This window comes from Oncorhynchus mykiss, chromosome 21 (genome assembly GCF_013265735.2).
Source record: "Oncorhynchus mykiss isolate Arlee chromosome 21, USDA_OmykA_1.1, whole genome shotgun sequence".
Lineage (NCBI taxonomy): Eukaryota > Metazoa > Chordata > Actinopteri > Salmoniformes > Salmonidae > Oncorhynchus > Oncorhynchus mykiss.
Window position 1 is genome coordinate 58,440,021 of NC_048585.1, and position 24,637 is coordinate 58,464,657.

Sequence of the window (24,637 nt, forward strand, 5' to 3'; positions counted from 1 at the left end):
GCACAAAGATATTGGCAACCTTGCACAAGTCACTATTTCTTCTCAAAATAGATGTGAAAAAACAACATGGTTTTCAAACATGCACAGGACACAAAACAAATATTTAAACTCACTTCAAAGTAAAAAAATTATCTGGACTAAATTATCCCAAAGTCAGATACATTTGGCTGGAGGAAAGTCATCCTCGACAAGTGTAATTGATCCTACTTGTGGTAAGTTGCAGGTGCCATTCAACCAGTTTTGAAAAGTGCAAGGGTGCCACTATATTTGAGCGCATCGGTAAGGGATAGTGGTGAGTGGAACAGGGTGTTCACAAACAACTGATAGAAGAATGTGTGTTTACACTCAAGTGAAAGTAGTGACAATTCATGCGGTTTTATTCACACAGGTGAGCTGAGCCTATGGGACTTGGAGGCCTGCAACATCCTCTCTGTCCTTTCCCCAGATGCCCACATCCAGTGTCTGACCCTCCTTGGAGGAGACAACAGTAGCACCCTACTGTTGGGCCTTAGCCACAGCCCCGCCCTCGTCGCAGTCAGGCTGACGTCACAGTCACAGGGGGTCGCCGTGGCAACCGGCTCCAGGGACGAAGACGTGTTCTCGGAGTCCAGTAGTAGCGAGGATGAAGACGAAAAGGACAGTCAGACATGTAGGACTTGAGTAGAGTTTGTTCAGGAACTTCATGTTATGAGTATGACTTACCGAGACACTTCAGCCTTCGAACAGGATGACCTGATAAGTAGAATGTGAAGTGTGTATATATATATATATATATATATTTTTAAAAAGACAAGGATTGGTGATATAAAATAAATGCTACATGCTATTACACTAGTTTGACAAAGTATGTAGAATGTCAACACAAACATGAAATACCATTCTGACGGTGCCCCCGATCATCATCATCATCATCATCATCATTATTACTTAGCAAAGCAAAGTGCTGCACCTGAGGATGGTCAGTTGAAAATGAAATCATAAAATAACCTAAAAATGTGAAGTATCGTGTCAAATCCCAGCTCAGGTAAGTACTTCACATAAGGCTGAAACAGAGCAATCTACCCCTCCATCTGCCATACAAATAAAAATGTAGCACAATGAACAATTTAGCCCCATCTGGTAGTGACCAAATCAATGAATCGAGACTTGTTGATTTGGAACATATTTATTTTTTTAAACTGCATAAGAAATGAAACTTACTGAATTGAAAGAAAGGGGGCGAACATAATGCATTCATTTTCACAAAAAAAAGAGGACATCATTCAGGTACATTACATCAAGTCAAAATGGCCAGTAAGCCAAAATATGCTTTTTGAGTTACTTTAATTCCATTCCGCCAAGTGTTGAGTAACACGATAGAACCCAGTAGATGGCAGCTTTAGGCTTCTTAAAGTCAACATCTGGCTTCCCCAGAATAACCTTTAGGCTTCAGTGTGGGTCCACCAGTATGGTAACAGCACCAGTTCAGTATTGGTCAAATCCTTTACTCAAAGAGTAGGCGCTGCAGGAGGAAAAAGTGTTTCGATTGTGCTCTCAAAACTTCACAACATTTAGTCATACCTTGAATGACTTACTTACTTTGACAAACTCAACCCTCAGTTCGGCAATGTTCCCGAGAGGAAAGAGAGGACATGTCACAACTACCTGGACCTCCTGTCCTTTTTGTTCTTATCCAGGCTTTTGTCCATAGTCTTTTCGTTGTCCCCTCTGCACTTGGGACAGAACCACTTCCCCTTGGGCTTGTAGGTGAGCCCCACGCAGGAGAAGTGGAACCACTCGATGGGGCACGCGTCGTTATCGCAGCCAATCATCTCGCCGTAGGACACCTGCTCACACAGGCAGTAGGTGGGCTCGTTGGGGTCGATGGTGAATTCCACAGGCGAGGCGCCTCGTTCCTGCTTGGCCTTGCGCTTCTTCTTCTTGGCAGACTTTGACCTCTTCTCCCGCGGCTGCAGGGGCAGTTCGTCCGCCGGGTCATCCATCACCGTTCCATTCCCTGAGGCGTGGTTGGCGTCGCGGCTCTCGCTGTTGCGCTGACGTCTCGGCCGGCGGGCGGAGGAGCGCTCCGCAGGCGTGGACACCGCCGCCTCCTGAACGGAACCGGAGCGCCGCTCGGTGACGACCCGCTCCCGCTCGCTGGCCTCGCTGGGCTCCTGGAGACAGAGGGAGTGGGAGTCCATCTGGCGGGAACGGTTCTCTACCAGCTCAGTCATCTGGGTGACCACATGGATCTTCTCGTCGCCCAGCTCCTGGCTGCTGATGAGGGCCCGCTGCAGCTGGATCTGAAGCCTCTTACGCTGTGCCGCGTCCCGCTCGCCCTGGTAGCGCTCATAGACATCGTCGACCTCCTTCAGGACCTCTGCAAAGCACACAGAATGACAAGAGTTTAATGTTAGGATGGGTGTCTAATGCAATTGTGGAGTTACTATTGAGTTGAGAAATTTGCATTGGGAATTACAATCCTGTCAGAGGAAACTTTTACATACTCAGTGATGTTCCTGGTAGGAACAGGGGGCAAATGCATTACAAATTTCCCTTTTGTGCACAATTGTATGCATATTTTATTGTTGCTGCAAACTGTAGGAGCACTGAAATCAGCTGATGTCAATCTGACAAACGAGTATTAAGATGGAAGATATTAGAATTTACACAGATTCCTTACTACTTCCGCATTGGTTTATATTCAGGAAGTGATGACACTTTCTGCCTGATCAGGGGTCGTCACTAGTTGCCACAAAGTCATAAACCCCGCCTGTTTCTACATTGGTCTTGAAAACCTAACCACGCTGCTAACATTTATGCCTAACCTTAAATACGAATTTGAGTTATGAATTTGTACGATATTGACAATGGTAACTAGTGACAGCCCTGGTCAGGGGGTTGTCCGGGGGTTGTCCCTCTGCTTGCTAAGTGGATCACACACACGACTACAACAACACTTGGGGCGTACAACTGTCAGACGAAGTAACGTTACTGGCACAACAAAAAAAAATGAGACATTTTTTCAGCTCGTAAATGAGACATTTTCATCACCGGCGGATTGCAACCACGACCATCCGTTTAACTAAGCTGAGTTAACGTTACTCCGAATATAACATTTGCTAGCGAGCAACACCGTCGACCAAAAACAAACAACAAGTCAACATCCCTTGCATAGTAAACATTAAAAATATACAAAAAACGCATGCAAATGAAAAGAAAAGGTTTGACCAACTCTTAGGTAAGCCGCTAAACGACACAAATAAACACCCCGTCTTGCCAAAATGGCTGATCTGTGGTTATCAATCTCTTTGCTATCGAGGCAACTCGGACCTCACTTCGGAGACGTTGTTTATGGATAACAAATTGAAGGCATACATAACTACTCGATGGAAGAACCAAACGTTATATTTCAGAAAGGGGGTGGGGGGACCCGAGTTGAATACTAGCTAGCTAATGTTAGCTAGTTGCTAATGTATGGAGTATTAACATCAGCTAGTTACTGTAGCTGTCTAAAGTGACTCCGGCACTGGTCAATACAACACACTCGTTTTTATACGATTTTATCGACATAACTCTTAAATAAAACCACCAAAAACAACGAAAGGATAAACAATACCTTGATACTTTGAGTCAATTTCTCGTAGCAGAGAGACGTTTCTTTGTATATCCAAAGGCAGGGATTCAACACATTCCAAATAATCTTCCACATAGCTGACGAGTTGCGACTTTTCTACGTTTGGGTAATGATTATGACCTAACATTGTTCCACCGATGCATCGAGACAAAAAAACATGTACATAGATTTGAGATGATAAAAAAAAAAAAATGTATCTAGCTAGTATGGTTTGTAATGGGCAGTTCCATCCGCAAGGCGAACTGCAGCACTTCACTTCAAACAAAACTGCACCCACTGCGCATGAGCGAGTATATTCCTTTTATGGCAATGCATCGCATTTTCACATTTTTTTACTTGACGGGATGGGCCATTCATATTTCTAGCTTTTGGATTGGCTGTGAACATGTTTCATTTTGACGTGATGGGCCATCCATATTTCTAGCTTTTGGATTGGCTGTGAAAAATGTTTACTTGACGGGATAGGCCATTCATATTTCTAGCTTTTGGATTGGCTGTGAACATTGTTTTACTTGACGGGATGGGCCATTCATATTTCTAGCGTTTGGATTGGCTGTGAACAAGACACTGATTTGTCGCCACAGTGTTTTAGGCTGCAATGTTACGTTTGTCAACAACTGTTGTCACCGATTTAACCACTAGATAGAGCTATAGGCTTACTCTATCCAGCTACAACGGGTAGTTTGAAACGTAAACAAATCATTTGTGGCGACAAATGAAGGATATAATCCTAACTATTTTCCTAACGTTAACCTCATGCTCCAAACCTGCTATGTTAGTTTTCATAATCTGCCACGTCAATTCGCCCAACCTGCCACGTTATTTATGATAATCTGTCCGTTAATTATCCTAACCTGCTATGTAAACGAAATATCTGTGGCAACAAATCACCAATAAAACCACATTTGTATTATGAACTTTTCCCGAGAAAGTAAGCCATTAATTTATATTTTATTAGGATCCCCATCAGCTGTTGCGAAAGCAGCAGCTACTTTTACTGGGGTCCACACAGAACACAGAACACAGAACACAGAACATAGAACACAGAACACAGAACATAGAACATAGAATACAGAACATAGAACACAGAACACGAAACATGACACAACACAGAACACAGAACATAGAACATAGAACATGAAACATGACACAACACAGAACACAGAACACAGAACATAGAACACAGAACATGAAACATGACACAACACAGAACACAGAACACAGAACATAGAACACAGAACATGAAACATGACACAACACAGAACATTAATAGACAAGAACAGCTCAAGGACAGAACAACATACATTTTAAAATGGCACACACAGTCTACATATCAATACAGACACACAATCCATCTAGGTCCAATAGGGGAGAGGCGTTGTGCCGTGAGGTGTTGCTGTATCTGTTTATGAAACCAGGTTTGCTGTTCATTTGATCCATATGAGATGGAAGGAAGTTCCATGTAATAATGGTTCTGTATAATACTGTATGGTTTATAGAATTTGTTCTGTATTTGGGGACTGTGAAAAGACCCCTGGTGGCATGTCTGATGGGCTAAGTGTGTGTGTCAGAGCTGTGTGTAAATTGACTATGCAAACAATTTGGAATTTTCAACACATTAATGTTTCTTATAAAAAGAGGAAGTGACGCAGTCAGTCTCTACTCAACTCTTAGCAAAGAGAGACTGGCGTGCATAGCATTTATATTATCCCTCTGATTACAGTGAAGAGAAAGACGTGCCTTTTTGTTCTGGGCCAGCTGCAACTTAACTAGGTCTTTCTTTGCTGCACATGACCACATGACTAGACAATAACCAAGCTAAGACTAAACAAGAGACTGCAGGACTTGACCACATGACTAGACAATAGCCAAACTAAGACTAAACTAGAGGCTGCAGGACTTGACCACATGACTAGACAATAGCCAAACTAAGACTAAACTAGAGGCTGCAGGACTTTGCTTTTTGTGGAGTGTGGTGTCCAAAAAGGAGAGCATCTCTTCATTACGGACAGATCTCTCCCCATCTCTTTATTACAGACAGACCTCTCCCCATCTCTTTATTACAGACAGACCTCTCCCCATCTCTAAATTACAGACAGACCTCTCCCCATCTCTTTATTACAGACAGACCTCTCCCCATCTCTTTATTACAGACAGACCTCTCCCCATCTCTTTATTACAGACAGACCTCTCCCCATCTCTTTATTACAGACAGACCTCTCCCCATCTCTAAATTACAGACAGACCTCTCCCCTTCTCTTTATTACAGACAGACCTCTCCCCATCTCTAAATTACAGACAGACCTCTCCCCTTCTCTTTATTACAGACAGACCTCTCCCCATCTCTTTATCATGGACAGACCTCTCCCCATCTCTAAATTACAGACAGACCTCTCCCCATCTCTTTATTATGGACAGACCTCACCCCATCTCTTTATTATGGACAGACCTCTCCCCATCTCTAAATTACAGACAGACCTCTCCCCATCTCTTTATTACAGACAGACCCCTCCCCATCTCTTTATTACAGACAGACCTCTCCCCATCTCTTTATTACAGACATACCTCTCCCCATCTCTTTATTACAGACAGACCTCTCCCCATCTCTAAATTACAGACAGACCTCTCCCCATCTTTTTATTACGGACAGACCCCTCCCCATCTCTTTATCATGGACAGACCTCTCCCCATCTTTACAACCATTGAATCTATATGTTTTGACCATGACAGTTTACAATCTAAGGTAACGCCAAGTCATTTAGTCCCCTCAACTTGTTCAACAGCCACACCATTCATTACCAGATTCAGCTGAGATCTATAGCTTTGGGAATGATTTGTACCAAATACAATGCTCTTAGTTTTAGAGATGTTCAGGACCAGTTTATTTTATTGGCAAACCATTCCAAAACAGACTGTAACTACTTGTTTAGGGTTTCAGTGACTTCATTAGCGATGGTTACTGACACGTATGTGGTTGAATCATCAGCATACATGGACACACAGGTTTTTGTTTAATGCCAGTGGCAGGTCCTTGGTAAAAAAAAAATAGAAAAGAGTAGAGGGCCTTGAGAGCTGCCCTGCGGGATGCCACACCCTGCATGTGTGACATAGGAGAAACTTCCATTAAAGAAAATCCTCTGAGTTCTATTAGATAGATAGATCTGAATTGTGAATTCAGAGCTACAGTGCCTTGCGAAAGTATTCGGCCCCCTTGAACTTTGCGACCTTTTGCCACATTTCAGGCTTCAAACATAAAGATATAAAACTGTATTTTTTTTGTGAAGAATCAACAACAAGTGGGACACAATCATGAAGTGGAACGACATTTATTGGATATTTCAAACTTTTTTAACAAATCAAAAACTGAAAAATTGGGCGTGCACAAAAAAAATACTGTTTTATATCTTTATGTTTGAAGCCTGAAATGTGGCAAAAGGTCGCAAAGTTCAAGGGGGCCGAATACTTTCGAAAGGCACTGTATCTAAACAAATAAAAATAAAAAAAATAAAAAAAACATTTTTTTTGTCAATAATATCAAAGGCTACACTGAAATATTTGTATTTCTTTAACCCTTATTTTACCAGGTAAGTTGACAGAGAACACATTCTCATTTACAGCAACAACCTGGGGAGAGGAATAAACCAATCGGAAGCTGATTAGGTGCCTGTGATGGTATGAGCGCCAGATTGGGAATTTAGCCAGGACACCAGGGTTAACACTACTACAATGAGTGCCAATGCGATCTTTAGTGACCACACAGAGTCAGGACACCCATTTAACGTTCCATCCAAAAGACAGCACCCTACACAGGGCAATGTCCCCAATCACTGCCCTGGGAAATTGGGATTTTTTTTTTTTAGACCAGAGGAAATAGTGCTTCCTACTGGCCCTCCAACACCACTTCCAGCAACATCTGGTCTTCCATCCAGGGACTAACTAGGACCAACCCTGCTTAGCTTTAGAAGCCAGCCAGCAGTGGGATGCAGGGCTGTAACAGTACAGCTCCCGCAATCGTTTTATTATAAACTTATTTCAACCAATCATCAGTAATTTGTGTCAGTGCAGTACATGTGGAGTGCCCTTCTCTATAAGCATGCTGAAATACTGTTGTAAATTTGTTTACAGAGAAGTGACATTGTATTTGGTGAAATGGGTTCTAAGCTGACATACGGAAGATGGTCATAGTGTAACAAACAGTATTGCTTCCGCCCCTACCTGGGCTTGAACCAGGGACTCGCAGCACACATAGACAACAGCCACCCTCGAAGCATCGTTACCCATCGCTCCACAAAAGCCACGGCCCTTCCAGAGCAAGGGGAACAACTACGTCAAGGTCTCAGAGCGAGTGACGTCACCGATTGAAACGCCATTAGCACGCACCACCGGTTAACTAGCTTGCCATTTCACATCGGTTACAATAGCATGGATCATTTAGCTATTTGATTTGGAATTTCAAAACCCCTTTAGGTATCAAAACATTTACATAAAAAAATATTTGATAAAATATTGAATTGGGCCTTTACTACCATAGCCCATAGAAACGCATTGAACAACACATTCAGAAATGGCAAAAAAGGCAGTAAAAAATGTATCATAAGGAATAAGGTTTTGAAGTGTCTGTCCTATATAGGAGATATAACAAAGCCCAGGGAGCACAAAACAAGCTCCATACTTCCGTTCCCTTTTAAACCGGTACTGAGTCTGTGACACCTGTGGGGTAATACTATATAGGGTATTGTGTTCGTAAGAGTACCATCTTTCCATAGAGTGGTCATGTTCAATATGCGGAGGCACAGGTTAGTCGAGGATAATTGTGGTAATGTGTACATGTAGGTAGCGGTAAAGTGACTATGCCTAGATAATAAACAGAGATGGCTGGAGTCATTGGCAATTTTTAAGGCCTTCCTCTGACACCGCCTGGTATAGAGGTCCTGGATGGCAGGAAGCTTGGCCTCAGTGATGTACTAGGCCGTACGCACTACCCTCTGTAGTGCCTTGCAGTCGGAAGCCGAGCAGTTGCCATACCAGGCAGTTGCCTGACCAGTGATGGGGTGAAATATGTTTTTTAAAATCTATATATATATATATATATATATATATATATATATAAAAATGTCCATTGAAATAACATGAAATTGATCAGAAATACAGTGTAGACATTGTTAATGTTGTAAATGACTATTGTAGCTGGAAACGGCTGACTTTTAATGGAATATCTACATAGAAGTACAGAGGTCCATTATCAGCAATCATCACTCCTGTGTTCCAATGGCACGTTGTGTTAGCTAATCCAAGTTTATCATTTTAAAAGGCTCATTAGAAAATACTTTTGCAATTATGTTAGCACAGCTGAAAACTGTTGTTCTGATTAAAGAAGCAATAGACTAGTTGAGTATCTGGAGCATCAGCATTTGTGGGTTCGATTACAGGCTCAAAATGTCCAGAAACAAAGTTATTTCTTCTGAAACTCGTCAGTCTACTCTTGTTCTGAGAAATGATGGCAATTCCATGCGAGAAATTGCCAAGAAACGGAAGATCTCGTACAACGCTGTGTACTACTCCCTTCACAGAACAGCGCAAACTGGCTCTAACCAGAATAGAAAGAGAAGTGGGAGGCCCCAGTGCAAAACTGAGCAAGAGGACAAGTACATTAGAGTGTCTAGTTTTAGAAACAGACGCCTCACAAGTCCTCAACTGGCAGCTTCATTAAATAGTACCCGCAAAACACCAGTCTCAACGTCAACAATAAAGAGGCGACTCCGGGATGCTGGCCTACTAGGCAGAGTTCCTCTGTCCAGTGTCTGTGTTCTTTTGCCCAACTTAATCTTTTCATTTTATTGGCCAGTCTGAGATATGGCTTTTTCTTTGCAACTCTGCCTAGAAGGCCAGCATCCCAGAGTCGCCTCTTCACTGTTGACGTTGAGACTGGTGTTTTTGCGGTGTACTTTTTAATGAATCTGCCAGTTGAGGATTAAAATGTTTTAATACCTAAAGGGGTCCTAAAATTCCAAATCAAATAGCTAAATGATCCATGGTATAACCATCTTAAAACAATTCCATATGTCAGTTTAGAACCCGTTTCAGAAAATACAATGTCACCACTCTGTAAACAAATTGACAACAGACTTTCAGCCTGCTAATAGAGAAGGGAACTCAACATGTACTGAACTGACACAAATGACTGTGATTGGTTGAAATAAATTGATCATAAGAAGATTGTGGGAGCTGTACTGTTAGATTTCAGTGAAGCCTTCGATATTATTGACCATAACCTGCTGTTGAAAAAAACAAGTTTTATGGCTTTTCAACCCCCGCCATATCGTGGATTCAGGGCTATCTATCTAATAGAACTCAGAAGGTTTCCTTTTTAATGGAAGTTTCCCTAATGTCAAACATGAAGGGTGTGGTATCCCGCAGGGCAGCTCTCAAGGCCAAGTCATGCATTCTAAGAGCAAGTCCAGTCCAGTCACAAGGTTTCAAGTTTCAAGTCAAGTAAAAAAAAAAAATATATATATATATATATATATATATACATGCAACCACTTGTTCAACTACAAATCTTTGTCTATTTATTGAGGCTACCAGACAGTTATTTTCATTATTTTGTCTACAACACATTTTTTATTAGCCTATGTAATAGTAAAATAGGGACCTTGTAGATGTCCTGTGCATTGATTCAGCTGAAGGCAAGGCAGGTTGACGTGCTCAGAGTGTCGATGTATTTACAGGTCTTGGTGTTCCAATGGGGAAAGCACCATATCATACAAAACATGCATGTAGATTCACCAAATATACATAGGCAATAGCCCCAAAATAAATAGCCTCTGTATCAGGCCTAACCTGTCATATCTGAACGGACACAGGTGGAGGACAAGACCATAGAACCTCCCCTTGAGAAATCACATCTAATCTAACATGAGCTTAAACAGGTAGGCCTGCATAAGAACCTGGCCCTCAGGACCATACAATTAGCCTACTCAATTGGCAATTACAACCAATAACCTGGTTCTACAATGTAAAAAGCATGTTCCATTGTTACATTGTTGCATTCGTCTTAATCAGACGTAACAGTTATGAATGATATTTCAACACAATGAATAGATGGAACAATCGTTTTCTCTTATCCAACGTTCTTCTGACTCCAAAAACGCGGAGCGCAGGCTACGTAGCCTATGCGCTCCTATTTCAGACAACAAAAATGACAGATATCACAGACACACGGAACTCCGACATAACCCGTGAAATATGAACAAAGGAACCCATACATTGAATTAAATAAACAGAACTTCTGAGTCTTGAAAACGTTCATGTGCACTATAAACATCGCTCCCACTCAGAGCATGGTAAGAAATAGTTGGCTATAAAATTAAAATGTATCGAAGACCTATCAAACATGAAACAGAAGTAGCTACGTGTTGCTATAAACGGTACTGGGATGGAATGATGAAACGCTAGCAATTGTTGTAGTATTAGATAGAATATAGATTTACGACATAGGGCCTATGCATTTAAACGTGTGAAAGCAACAGCGAACATTTAAACAATATTTTTTTTTTAAAGGAGTCTCTACTGGCGGGAGCCGGGCCTACGGTGCAACTTCGCCACCGTATTAATACATTTAAATAACACATTTCAAATGCACGCTTCATGAGTAAATGATCAATGTCAAGCAATTGTTACATGTCAATCGAACAGTAATGCTAGTAATTGTTGCTCCGTTGCTGGAGAGTTTGCGGAGTATTCGTGATCAGCACATTTTTTTGGAGCTGCATATTTTTTTTAATGGCAATCAAGGGCGCAACTTTGGTTTTAGAAGTGAGGGGATATAATATATACATATAATTTTCCCCAGTTGGATAAACACTCCAAATAGCCTACCCGACCGCTCGGGGCGTCCGCAAGGTCCTAAAGCACAGCATTACCTAATTTTGTATCACATTCCAACGATATAACTGAGGTAAACAAAAATAATATTTCAGAATGTGGGGGACATGTCCCCCCTGTCCCCAGTGAAAGTTGCGCCCCTGATGGAAATCCTCTCTCCCTACAATTTGACGCATGCGTTGCACCGGATACCATCTGTACAGCAAATCATCAATCTGTTCGCTAGCTCACCCAGCCTGTGTTGATTGACAGTTTGCTGGTCAAATCAGAGTGCCGAGAGTGTGTTTCGTTTCACTCGCCAATCTGTTGCAATTATTTTTTTGAAAAGGCGATGCTGCGGATACTGTCTCTGGTTGTGTGTAGAGTAATCCGGTAGATTCTTGTGCCACAAAATACGTGACAAAACATTACAAACACTGACAATTTCAAGTCATCAGTCTCAAATCAAAGTCGAGTTTTCAGACTCCAAGTCGAAGTCAAGTCTCAAGTTATTTTATTTTCTATCAAGTCGAGTCTCAAATCATCAAATTCGTAACTTGAGTCAGTCCAGTCAGAGTCATGTGACTCGAGTCCACAACTGCTATTTTAAGCCCTTTCCCTGGGTAGCTTCTCAAGAGTACTTTTAACTCGTTATTAGATGTTACTCCTTTGTTCCACCTGCAAAATAGTTATTCACTGGACTTGTCTGGTATAATGCTTTTTAATGAGAGTTGTATAAAAAGATTGCCATTCACAGTGTAGCAGCACCCAAAATGCTAATTTCCCTAACTTCCAATCACATTATCATACAAAAGATTTGAGTTTGTCCAGTCAAAATGTAGCATATCATATATATGTGTGTGTGTGTGTGTGTGTGTGTGTGTGTGTGTGTGTGTGTGTGTGAATGTGTGTGTGTGTGTGTGTGTGTGTGTGTGTGTGTGTGTGTGTGTGTGTGTATGTGTGTAATAGTGAGTTCTGCCGAGGCACATTAAAACACTTGATATCATCGTGTGACCATTTTCAGCACACCCTGTGTGTTTTTATCACCTCTCTTCCTCATAACCTAGAGAACAAGATATACAAGTTCTGACAGGAAACAACAACAAGCTAAATCCCTCCCTCTCAATTCAATTCATAGGGCTTTATTGGCATGGGAAACTTATGTTTACATTGGCAAAGCAAGTGAAATAGATAATAAAACAAAAGTGAAATAAACAATAAAAAAAATCAACAAGTAAACATTACACTCACAAAAGTTTTAAAGGAATAGAGGCATTTCAAATGTCATATTAGGGTTATGTACAGTGTTATAATGATGGGAAATAGTTAAAGTACAAAAGGGGAAAATAGAGAAAAATATGGGTCGTATTTACAATGGTGTTTGTTCTTCACTGGTTGCCCTTTTCTTGTGTCACACATCTTGCTGCTGTGATGGCACACTGTGGTATTTCACCCAATTGATATGGGAGTTTATCAAAATGTGATTTGTTTTCAAATTCTTTGTGGGTCTGTGTAATCTGAGGGGAAAAAATGTGTGTAAAAGGGTCATACATTTGGCAGGAGGTTAGGAAGTGCAGCTCAGATTCCACCTCGTTTTGTGGGCAGTGTGCACATAGACCTGTCTTCTCTTGAGAGCCAAGTCTGCCTACGGAAGGTGGCAGGTCACAGTGCTCAGGTATTCTGCCACTGTGTACTCTCTGGTTTTAGAATTTAACAGCTCTTTTTGGGATATTGTTAATTCCAGGGTATTGGCCTAATTCTGCTCTGCATGCATTATTTGGTGTTTTACGTTGTACACAGAGGATTTTGTTTTTGCAGAATTCTGCATGCAGAGTCTCAATTTGGTGTTTGTCCCATTTTGTTAGTTCTTGGTTGGTGAGTGGACCCCAGAGCTCACAACAAGAAAGGGCAATAGGTTCTATAAAATATTCAAGTATTTTTAGCCAGATCCAAATTGGGATGTTGAATTTTATGTTCCTTTTGATGGTGTAGAAGACCCTTTTTGCCTTGTCTCTCAGATCGTTCACTGCTTTGTGGAAGTTTCCTTTAGTGCTGCTGCTTAGGCCAAGGTAAGTATAGTTGTTGTGTGCTCTAAATTTATGGTGTCTAGATGGAATTTGAATTTGTGGTCCTGGTGACTGGACCTTTTGCAAACACCATTATGTTTGTCTTACGGAGATTTACTGTCAGGGCCCAGGTCTGACACAATCTGTGCAGAAGATCTAGGTGCTGCCGTAGGCCCCACTTGGTTGGAGACAGGCGCACCAGATCATCAGCAAACAGTAGACATTTGACTTCAGATTCTAGTTGGGTGAGGCCAGGTGCTGCAGACTGTCCTATTGCCCAATTCGTTGATGTACAGTGCATTCGGTAAGTAGACCCCTTGACTTTTTTCACATTTTGTTACGTTACAGCCTTATTCTGAAATGGATAAAAATCGTTTCCCCCCTCATCAATCTACACACAATACCCAATAATGATAAAGCAAAAACAGGTTGAGAATTTTTTGCTAATGTTTTCAAAATAAAAAAAACGGAAATATCACATTTATATCAGTTATATTTATACATTTATATCAACATTTATATATTCAGACCCTTTACTCAGTACTTCGAAGCATCTTTGGCAGTGCTTGGCACACCTGTATTTGGGGAGTTTCTCCCATTCTTTTCTGCAGATCCTCTCAAGCTCTTTCAGGTTGGATGGGGAGCGTCGCTGCACAGCTATTTTCAGGTCTCTCCAGAGATGTTCGATGGGGTTCAAATCCGGGCTCTGGCTGGGCCACTCAAGAACATTCAGAGACTTATCCCAACGCCATTTCTGCTTTGTTATGGCTATGTGCTTAGGGTTGTTGTCCTGTTTGAATGTGAACTTTCCTCCCAGTCTGAGGTCCTGAGCATTTTGGAACAGGTTTTCATTAAGGATCTATCTGTACTTTTCTCCGTTCATCTTTCCTTTGTTCCTGACTAGTCTCCCAGTCCCTGCAGCTGAAAAACATCCCCACAGCATGATGCTGCCACCACCATGCATCACCGTAAGGATGGTGCCAGGTTTTCTCCAGACGTGACGCTTGGCATTCAGGCCAAAGAGTTTAATCTTGGTTTTATCAGATCAGAGAATCTTGTTTCTCATGGTCTGAGAGTCCTTTAGGTGCTTTTTGGCAAACTCCAAGTGGGCTGTCATGTGCCTTTTACTCAGGGGTAGCTTCCGTCTGGCCATTGATTGGTGGGGTGCTGCAGAGATGGTTGTTCTTCTGGAAGCTACAGAGGAACTCTGGAGCTCAGTCAGAGTGACCGACAAAGCATGAGAAGACATTGACTTTGATTTGTTTAGTTTGTTTGTCAATTAGGGTGCGCAGAGTGACAACGTGGTCTGTCATACGGTAATTTGGTAAAAAGCTAATTTGACATTTGCTTAGGATTTTCCAAAGGTTGCTGTTGACGCATACACGACTGTAGTCATTTGGGATAAAATTTGTCTCCACATTTGTGGATTGGGGTGATCAGTCCTTAGTTCCAAATATTGGGGGAAGATGCCAGAGCTGAGGATGATGTTAAAGACTTTATGTATAGCGAATTGGATATTGTGGTCTGCATATTTTATCATTTCATTTGGTGTACCATCAACACCACAGGCCTTTTTGTGTTGGAGGGTTTGTATTTGCAGTGTATTTGTAATGTATTTCAATGTATTGCAGAATTCAGTGAGTTCTGGAATTCAGTGAGTTCTGGAATTCAGTGAGTTCTGGAATCCAGTTTGTTCTGGAATCCAGTTTGTTCTGGAATTCAGTGAGTTCTGGAATCCAGTTTGTTCTGGAATCCAGTGGGTTCTAGTAGTCTTTAATAGCTGATTCTAAGATTTGTAATTGATCAAGTATATGTTTTTGCTGTTTGTTCTTTGTTATAGAGCCAAAAAGATTGGAGAATTTGTTTATCCATACATCTCTATTTCGGATAGATAACTCTTTGTGTCCTGGTTTGTTTTAGTGTGTTCTATGGATTCTTCAATTACGTTGAGCTGATTTCTGAGGTGCTGTCCCTTTTTTTTTTGACACAATAGTGTATTTATGTGTTGTTTAAGTGATTCACTTTAGTGAAGGCTCGGGTTTTCTGGGTTTTGGTTGGATTGGTTTCTCAATGTAACGATTCTCGTCCTCTTCTTCTGACGAGGAGTAGCAAGGATCGGACCAAAATGCAGCGTGTTATGTATCCATAATGATTTAATGAATACAAAATACAAAAGAACAAGAGAATCAAAATGAAAACCGAAACAGCCCCGAATGGTGCAAACACTGAAACGGAAAAATAAACACCCACAACTCAAAAGTGAAACCAGGCTACCTAAGTATGATTCTCAATCAGGGACAACGATTGACAGTTGCCTCTGATTGAGAACCATACCAGGCCGAACACAGAAAATCCCAAATTATAGAAAAAAGAACATAGACAACCCACCCAAGGAACTAAGGTCAGAACGTGACACTCAATTTCTTTCTTAGGTTTTTGGATTCTTCATCAAACCGTTTGTCAATGTTTTTAATTTTCTTAGGTTGTCTGCTCTACATTTTTAGATTTGGTAGAGAAGTTGAAAGGTCAAATATACTACTTAGACTTTCTACTGCCAAGTTTAGATACACCTTCACTATTACAGTGAAATGTTTTGTCCAGGAAGTTATCCGAAATGGATTTAATTTGTAGATGCCTAATTGTTTTCTTGGTAGTTTTCTACACTACTTTCTCTCTCCCCCCCTCTCTCTGTCTGTCTCTGTCTGTCTGTCTGTCTGTCTCTCTCTCTCTGTCTCTCTCACTGTGTGTGCGTGTGCGTGCCATTTAGAGGTGTGACTTATTTCCTGTTATTTTTTGTCACATGATTTTGACCCCAGCAGCTGTAAAACTCAAGACCATTGCATGATCTGTGGTTGAGACTTTCCAAACCTAATGCCTATTGAAGTCCCCGAAAGTATAGATTTGTTTCTGTCTAACATAATCTTCATCAAAACACGAGACAATGACAGTCTGTTCTTATCACAATTAAAATAAATAGGTATAATATTAGCCCAACGTTCGTTTTCTTACTTTCTGCTTCATATCCTATTCCTACTGTATCAGTTTGATCACTGTTATCTGGATCCTTGGGACGTCCCTCCCCTAACCCTAACCCTAAATGTAACCCCTACCCGAACCCTTACCATTTTACATTTCAACTTCAATTGGAGTAGGGACCCCATCAGTTTATTGAGCAATATCACCTCAACCTCAACGATCGTGGTCTGACTGTGCAGTGACTGAGGAATAGTTCCAACTTCCTCGAACTTGTTGGTTTAGTTTCGTTTCCTTCGTATAACGCAGCTGCTGATCGACACATTTCTCCATTTTGCTGGAGTCGTTTGTCTGGCTAGCCTACATCTCCGGGATAAAGAGTCTGGGTCAGACACATTGTAGGCTATTATATTGGTTTGAAAATCGAATAATAGAATCAGTCAAAATGAAGAAGGTACTTCTGTTCGTGTTTATACTCTGCGCTATTGTCTCAGGTAAGTTCCCCCTGATTTTCCTAAATAGAATAGATTTGTTGGTCAATCTGCTACTCATCTCAAACGGAATGTTTTCAGGTTAAAACAAAACTTAAATATTCCCCAAAATGTAATGATATGGAGTTTAGATCATTTTGATGATGTAAGAAGGGATCCACCTATTTTTCTGTTTCAGAGGTTGAAAAAGCTTTCTTTTCTCTGATGTTAAATTCCCTGCAAATCAATAACCATGTGTTATTTCTGATCATTATATTACATGAGTATAATAGCCTATTTATTTCCATATATTTTTCCATATTCCATACCCCTATTCACGTTACGGAGTAGTAGCCTATGTGTTTTGTTTTCCACGAGTTAGTTGAAGTATGGTCATGTGAGTTTCGATTTGCTGTCTAATACATCATTATGAAATGTTCATTCTGATGAGCTTTTTAAAATTATTTTTTTTAATTCATTCTGATGATCGTTCTGTTACGGCCGCGTTAGGACAGAGCTTTCACAGAAGGTAAAACAAATAAAAAATAAAAATATTATATTTATATAATAATACATATGGGGGAGGGACAGAATTAGTTTTCATGCATTCTGGTATGATGTTAGCTAAATATTTATTCGTTTTTATCAACTTTATCGTTCACCTTTTATTATTTGAAATGCTAAATATATACCACGTTCATGTTGTAGTTGGAACTCGGAAATGTCCGACTTGCTAGCTGGTTGAACGCGGCACGTGTTTAACTATAACCAGTTAGCAAGTCTGACATTTCCGAGTATTTAATAGTTCCGAATACAAAGCGAACGCGCTATATATTTAGCCAATTAAATACTAAAAGGTGAACGATAAAGTTGATTTAAACGAATGCATGTATGGCCAACATCATACCAGAATGCATGAACACTAATTATGTCCCTGCCCCAAATGTATTATAGCACGTGAATGCGGCATTACGTCGAGGTTGTTGTTGCAGCCTACACGGAAGGCATTGAAATATTTTATTCTGCACTTCCGGATAAACCCACACCTTTTGGCTTCGAGATAGAACCTTCTGTGGAAAGGGTTCTACAAAGAACCCCAAAAGGTTCTACCTGCAACCAAAAAGGTGATACCTAGAACCAAAAATGGTTATTCTAAAGGTTATCCCATGGGGACAGCTGAAGAACCTGTTTAGGTTCTAGAAAGCAAGATTTTTTTAAAGATTGTAGACACCTGTATTTTAGGGCAGGGTTCATGGACTAAAGCCAACACCTAATTCTCCAAATCAAGATTTGAAAAAGTTACTTCACCATTCATCCTGGTTTATGGGAATCCTCAATTCAAATGATTTGATTTACATCTAATGATGATGCTGGAGAATATCTAATTAGCAAACAAGATTAAAGTTTAACTATTGGTTCTTTCTCCCCCTGAAGCGCTGGCATCTGCTCAAGAGGATACCAAAAGATCCAAACCGTCTGCAACTGTCTTCCCCCCCTCTGAGTTTGGCACCACGTCCAACACTGCCACTACCACAACCTCTACTACAACTACGACTGCATTACCCACCACAGAATCTCAGACTAATACCACCACAGCAGCTCCTACTACAACACTTACACCCACTACGACTGCATCCAACACCACCACAGCTGCCCCCACAACAGCCAATACCACCACAGCTGCCCCCACAACAGCCAATGCCACCACAGCTGCCCCCACAACAGCCAATGCCACCACAGCTGCCCCCACAACAGCCAATGCCACCACAGCTGCCCCCACAACAGCCAATGCCACAACAGCCAATGCCACCACAACAGCACATGTTCCCACCACTACTGCCACTCCAAAACCGCAGCCCACCCCTCCTGCTAACCTGACCGTGGGAAACTACACTCTTAAGTCGGAGAAGGGTCTGTGTCTGATGGCCCAGCTGGCCCTGCAGATCAGAGTGGAAGACACTGGAAAGGTACAGCACCGTGTGAGCCTCATGACAAACACATTGGCTGATTATTTTAACGGTCAAATTGGGTCCAACTAAGACTTACCGAAAGTGCGTTGCCCATGAGAGTGCATCAGTACGTACGAGGTTTACAAAACAGGGGAAAAATTCCCTGTGTCACCCAAGTTATTACATGTTTATCACATGTATTGAGCCACTGAGTTACCAACTCTTTCAGTTGATGTTTTGTAGATCCAGAATATATTTTTTTTTTACCATCCTCCATCTTATTGACACGTGGTAGGCCGTAAGCCACCTCTGTGTTTTAATCTTCTGTTTCCTCAACATTACGTCATTGCGTGTGTATGACGTGTGTACGTACAACTAATGTCATCTGCTCATTTTCCAGACAGGAGTATTCATCGTTCAACCAGCGAAGACAATTGTTAAAGGGGGTTGTGAGAAATCCACGGCCAACTTAACCCTCACGTTCAAGGAGGGCTTCATCACCTTCATGTTTAATAAGGTAAGAAAGGCTTCGATACTCCTATCATCACTACCCACTGAGAAAAAGAACAACCACCCCATGGGTATTATTCATTAGGCACCAAACAGAAGAAAAATGTACTGAAACAGAGAGAGACTACCTGAACTTGTCCAATAAGAATCGTTCATTTTTTTTCCGCTTTCTGTTGAAAAACTTTTTTTTTTTTTTTGCTACTGTGAGCCTTATTGAATATGACCCGTGTTTACAACATGTATAGAGATTAGCCTGCAGTTTGTTGACCGTTTATTACTTTTATGGAGATCTATAATGATTAATCGAACACTGTTTGTAAAATGTTGAATAATGGTTATTTGTGTATGGGGTAACAAGACATGCATGAAAATGAGGTTATTCTACATGTGTCAGTGTTTTTTTTTTTAAGTATTGGATCAAAGGGCCAGGAGGTTTTCCTTGCATTGGGACCCGGACCTGGACAAACTCCGGGCCCTATATCTCTATATGCCACATGTGTTCCCAAGTTTTTCCTAGTCAGGTCACATGGTCCTGACCTTAGATAAAGCTCACCTTGTCACCATCACTTTGACATCCTGTGTATCAAGCTCCACAGTAACTATCCTGGGCTGTATCAAAACCGTCCGTGATCGGGTGTCCCTTAGGGAGCTACACAATAAGCATTTCACTGTAAGGTCTACCTGTTGTATTCGGGCTCATGTGACAAATACAATTTGATTTGATTTGAATTGGCCCAGCGTCGTCCTGGTTAGGGGAGGGTTTGGCCGGTGTAGGCCGTCATTGTAAATAAGAATTTGTTCTTAAACTGACTTGCCTAGATTAAATAAAAGGTTAAATAAAAAATGTAAAAAATAGTCTACACAGTTATGATATATTGGTAAATTGTTTGACTGTGTTCAAAAGGGAACATTGGCTTGTAAAGGGGAAGTAGGGTGGCAGAAGACATATTTCTGCATCCTGTTAGGGAAACTCTAGCAACCTTCTGTGGGAAAAAGTGATGAATTAGTGGACTGGGTTAGATTGCAACGTTGTAATTTTTCTAGCTACTGTCTAGTGGTACTGTGAAATCATGATATTGTCATATTGTTTTAGCGGTGATGTTACTAGGAGGGTCATAAAATATATTATGGTAGATTAAACATTTGCTTTAATGCCATTGTGACGCAATACAAATCTTTTGATTAGATGATTCCGTGTGTGTGTGTGTGCGTGTGTGCGTGTATGTGTGTATGTGTGTGTGCGTGTATGCGTGTGTGTGCGTGTGTGTGTGAAAAAATTAATCTTTCTCTTGTCTTTTTCAGAACACCACCCAAAACGCTGTCTATGTCGACACGGTTTCTTTCTCTCTTTCCTACCCGTTAGCATCTGGAGGTAACGTTACATGCCGTCTGGGCACAGAGATTCTTATTCCAACCTGTCTGTCAGTGCAGTGGACCACACATTATAGAACCATGAACGCGTTAACCCCAGCCAGTGTTATTCATGCAGTAAATGTGTTCTCCACCAAAAGTTCCTGTTTGTGGTTGACACTTTGGACTTTTTCATAGACCCACATCAGTTGCTCGTTTGCATTGATATGTCAGTCTCTGGAAAGAGATTGTGTAATATAAGGGTAAATATTAACACGGCTTTGCTTAACAACCAACCACCAACACATCTACAGATGTAGGATCTTCATTTGATCACTCTTTTTTAGTTACTGATCATTTTCCTGCATGCAGGAAAATGCAAACTTGTAGTGTATTTGAGTTTTAAAAGTGCTTCTACCGTTTGTAATTTCCACTTTGAAATCTCATACTTGATTTGCCCTAAAGAAAAATGTATCAACCCCTACAGAAAATGTCCAGGAATTATAATCCACATAAGAATTCACATTTCCTGTTGCTGCAGGATTATTTTCCTGCTGAAGCAAACACGGGCTCAAATTAAGATCCTACATCTGTATGTGTGTCTTCGTCATATGACTGAAACAAGGCCTTATCTTTGAATAGGGAATTTACAGTAGTGCACCTGTTCCCAGAATAAACAAACACCTTTTAATGCCATGTAGACTAACAAGTTTTATTGTTTTTTCACCAACACCTCCCTGTGGTCGGAGACAAAAAAACGATACATTGGTGACGGTGACGTTTGATTTGTGTTTGTTTTTATGCTGCAGACAACGGCAAAATGTCTCCACCTTACGTCGCCAAAAATGGGTCACTGGATCTCTTCCTCGCTAAGGTTGGCCACTCCTACTCCTGCAAGAGCGAATCAGTTTTCATGGGAAAAGGGCTCTATCTGGACATCACCCAGGACAGGATACAGGCCTTCAACATCACCAAGGAGTGGGACTTCGGCACATGTATGTATCCCATTTGCATTGCAATGTTGAATGTGCTAAACTTCCAGGGCAAACCTGTTAAATGTCTTCTGACGTTTTGCATTGCCAGTATGTGTTTACGGGTTTTTAGATTGCTACAAAAACACAACAAACATGTTAAATGTCTTCTGACGTTTTGCATTGCCAGTATGTGTTTACGGGTTTTTAGATTACTACAAAAACACAACAAACGTGTTTCATCTGTTCGTGTCATTGTTCCTCCCTGGTCCTCAGCGGTTGATTCACCAAACCGATCCAAACCAATACAGACAAATCAAACCAATCCAAACCAAATACTCTTTTAACAATTGATTAATAGCTTCAGTTGTCTAGATTAGATATCTAACACGCGCATAGTTAGTGAAATGCGAAAATGTCCCCCTGCAGATTCCATCCAGCCTTAGCTCTGACCCTAAACCCATTTGTCTGTGTTCCAGCTGACCCTTGCCCCGCCGACAGACCTGCTGACTACCGCGTGGCCATCGCTGTGGGGATTGTCCTCCTTATCCTCATCATCATCGTGGTGGTGGCCTATCTCCTGAGCAGGCGAAAAAGATCAGATGGCTACCAGTCTCTCTGAAGAGCCACTCAGGGGTCAAAGGGCGCACTGTATCAGCTCACAGTCTCAATCCACCCACCATCGTGTTTTTGTCACTTGCTGTTAACTGTTAACACTGCTGTAACCCCAACTGTTCACACATCAACTAATTGTACCGCTCACACACAAACTATCTAACTGTACCGCTCACACACAAACTTTCTAACTGTACCGCTCACACACAAACTTTCTAACTGTACCGCTCAGGCACAAACTATCTAACTGTACCGCTCACACACAAACTATCTAACTGTACCGCTCACACACAAACTATCTATATGGATAAGATGAGGGAATATTTCAGCGTTGTAGACCAGCAGTTTCATTGAAGTTGATTTGTACATTCATTAATTGCGGTGGATCAAATGTATTGGATCAGATACTAGGATTCAAATATACTGACTTTGAATATACTCACTCTGAACTCTTTGGCTGCTGAACATTTTAGATTGTGTCATTTGTGCTACTGTGATATCCGGTGTTACTGTGATATCCAGTGCTACTGGGATATCCGGTGCTACTGTGATATCCGGTGCTACTGTGATATCCGGTGTTACTGGGATATCCGGTGCTACTGTGATATCCGGTGCTACTGTGATATCCGGTGTTACTGTGATGTCCGGTGCTACTGTGATATCCGGTGTTACTGTGATGTCCGGTGCTACTGTGATATCCGGTGCTACTGTGATATCCGGTGTTACTGGGATATCCGGTGCTACTGTGATATCCGGTGCTACTGTGATATCCGGTGTTACTGTGATGTCCGGTGCTACTGTGATATCCGGTGTTACTGTGATGTCCGGTGCTACTGTGATATCCGGTGCTCGACAAACCATCAACTATTGTGTCTGTATTTGCTTTACCTTCTACGTCAGAAACTTTCAGTGCAGTATTTCACAATGTGCTTTCTACTATAGCTGGATTTTGAACCTATTTGGTTATTTTTTTTTTCTTCTTCTTATTAATTTCTTTGTGTTTGTACCACTGTCCTCAACCCTGTAGAACGGTCTATTAGGCTATTTGATTTCCGAATCCTAATCTAGATGAGGTTAATCATGGGCCTTTTTAAAAAAAAAAAAAAAAAAAAAACGTATTCCACTCAGTTAATCAAAGGGAATGTTTCAGATTTTAAATGTTAAGTTTTGTCCAAAAGGGAGGCATACTTTTGAATGTAAATCTCGCAATTTGTGTTTTCAATTTTTTTTGTCTATTTGTCTCAAGTGTTTAGTTGACCATTATTTGCTGTTACACACTCTTTCCCTTGTGACGTGGTAATAATTTGGTATGTAAACATGTTTGAGAACATTTTATTAGTCGAATGTGACAACCATAAGTAATTGCAGGACCACTGGTTGTTTATCTTGTCAACTTTGACAGTGGTCAGATAGCTTGAGGTAGAAGCTGCCTTTAACCACAGATATAGAATCAGGTGACCTCAACCGGCCAATCATAAGGAGGAAAAAAGGAATACAAGTATATGACTCTGGGGCAAATTGCATTGTAAGGGATTACATTTGGGATCAGAAAGCACATTGAACAAGTTCTGACTCATCTAAACGTAGGGAATATTACTGTTATATGTTGCCATAGTTACAGGTTCCTAATGTTGATCAGGGGCCTCAATTACTATTCTTTTAGTTTAATTTAGTAAAAATGTATTTTGATTTGTTTACATGTTATTATGTGCCATGTATCATCTTGGAAAAAAAGGTTGAGAAATGAAAACATCCCAAATAAACTTGTATTAATGTGTAAATGTTTATTTGGAGTTTATTTGGAGTATTGAATCTGGCAAAACACTAAAGATCAAAGTTGGGGAGTAGCGGATTACATGTAAAATACACAAACAACGGGGCCTGAAATCCGTTAAATTACCAGATAAAATATTGTAATCAGATTACAGATACTTTTGAAACGCTAGATGATTACTTCGAGGATTACTTTTAAATTCAGAAAGGCTGTTTGAAAGAAAAATGATCTTTGACCCTTCTCTGTTTTCACAATGACATTCAAATCAGCATTGAAAAAAAGGTGCAAGTTTAAATTTGTTCCACCTGAGGGAGTCTGACCACCAATCAGAGACCACTACGATGACACACCAAATAATGACCACCAATCAGAGACCACTATGATGACACACCAAATGATGACCACCAATCAGAGACCACTATGATGACACACCAAATGATGACCACCAATCAGAGACCACTATGATGACACACCAAATGA

The 24,637-nt window shown here is 41.0% G+C and overlaps 3 protein-coding genes across 3 annotated transcripts in view; 2 read left to right on the forward strand and 1 right to left on the reverse strand.

Annotated features, from left to right (window-relative positions):
- LOC110500903 overlaps positions 1 to 1,251 on the forward strand; it is a 29,330-nt gene extending 28,079 nt beyond the window's left edge. Inside the window, exon 32 of the mRNA XM_036958286.1 lies at positions 389 to 1,251. Within this exon, the coding sequence (XP_036814181.1) occupies positions 389 to 660 (272 nt within the window). The 3' untranslated portion in view covers positions 661 to 1,251. The remainder of the gene's footprint in view (positions 1 to 388) is intronic.
- LOC110500784 (inhibitor of growth protein 2) lies at positions 1,147 to 3,926 on the reverse strand. The gene is made up of 2 exons (XM_021578317.2): positions 3,599 to 3,926; positions 1,147 to 2,359 (listed from the first exon to the last, which is right to left on the reverse strand). The coding sequence occupies exons 1-2, from the start codon at positions 3,741 to 3,743 to the stop codon at positions 1,641 to 1,643; spliced, it is 864 nt and encodes a 287-aa protein (XP_021433992.1). The 5' UTR covers positions 3,744 to 3,926; the 3' UTR covers positions 1,147 to 1,640.
- A 12,749-nt stretch (positions 3,927 to 16,675) lies between these two features.
- On the forward strand, positions 16,676 to 24,164 carry si:ch211-212k18.7 (macrosialin). The gene is made up of 6 exons (XM_021578316.2): positions 16,676 to 17,012; positions 18,423 to 18,955; positions 19,338 to 19,454; positions 20,750 to 20,819; positions 21,607 to 21,792; positions 22,248 to 24,164. The coding sequence occupies exons 1-6, from the start codon at positions 16,964 to 16,966 to the stop codon at positions 22,388 to 22,390; spliced, it is 1,098 nt and encodes a 365-aa protein (XP_021433991.2). The 5' UTR covers positions 16,676 to 16,963; the 3' UTR covers positions 22,391 to 24,164.
- Positions 24,165 to 24,637: the final 473 nt, after the last annotated feature.

Bases quoted from the DNA above. Each gene is read 5' to 3' on its own strand.
- LOC110500784 (XM_021578317.2), bottom strand. From the start codon at position 3,743: ATGTTAGGTCATAATCATTACCCAAACGTAGAAAAGTCGCAACTCGTC. The intron at 2,360-3,598 runs GTATTGTTTATC...TGTGCTTTGCAG, and splicing joins AATTGACTCAAAGTATCAAG to AGGTCCTGAAGGAGGTCGAC.
- si:ch211-212k18.7 (XM_021578316.2), top strand. From the start codon at position 16,964: ATGAAGAAGGTACTTCTGTTCGTGTTTATACTCTGCGCTATTGTCTCA. The intron at 18,956-19,337 runs GTACAGCACCGT...CTCATTTTCCAG, and splicing joins GAGTGGAAGACACTGGAAAG to ACAGGAGTATTCATCGTTCA. The intron at 19,455-20,749 runs GTAAGAAAGGCT...TGTCTTTTTCAG, and splicing joins TCACCTTCATGTTTAATAAG to AACACCACCCAAAACGCTGT.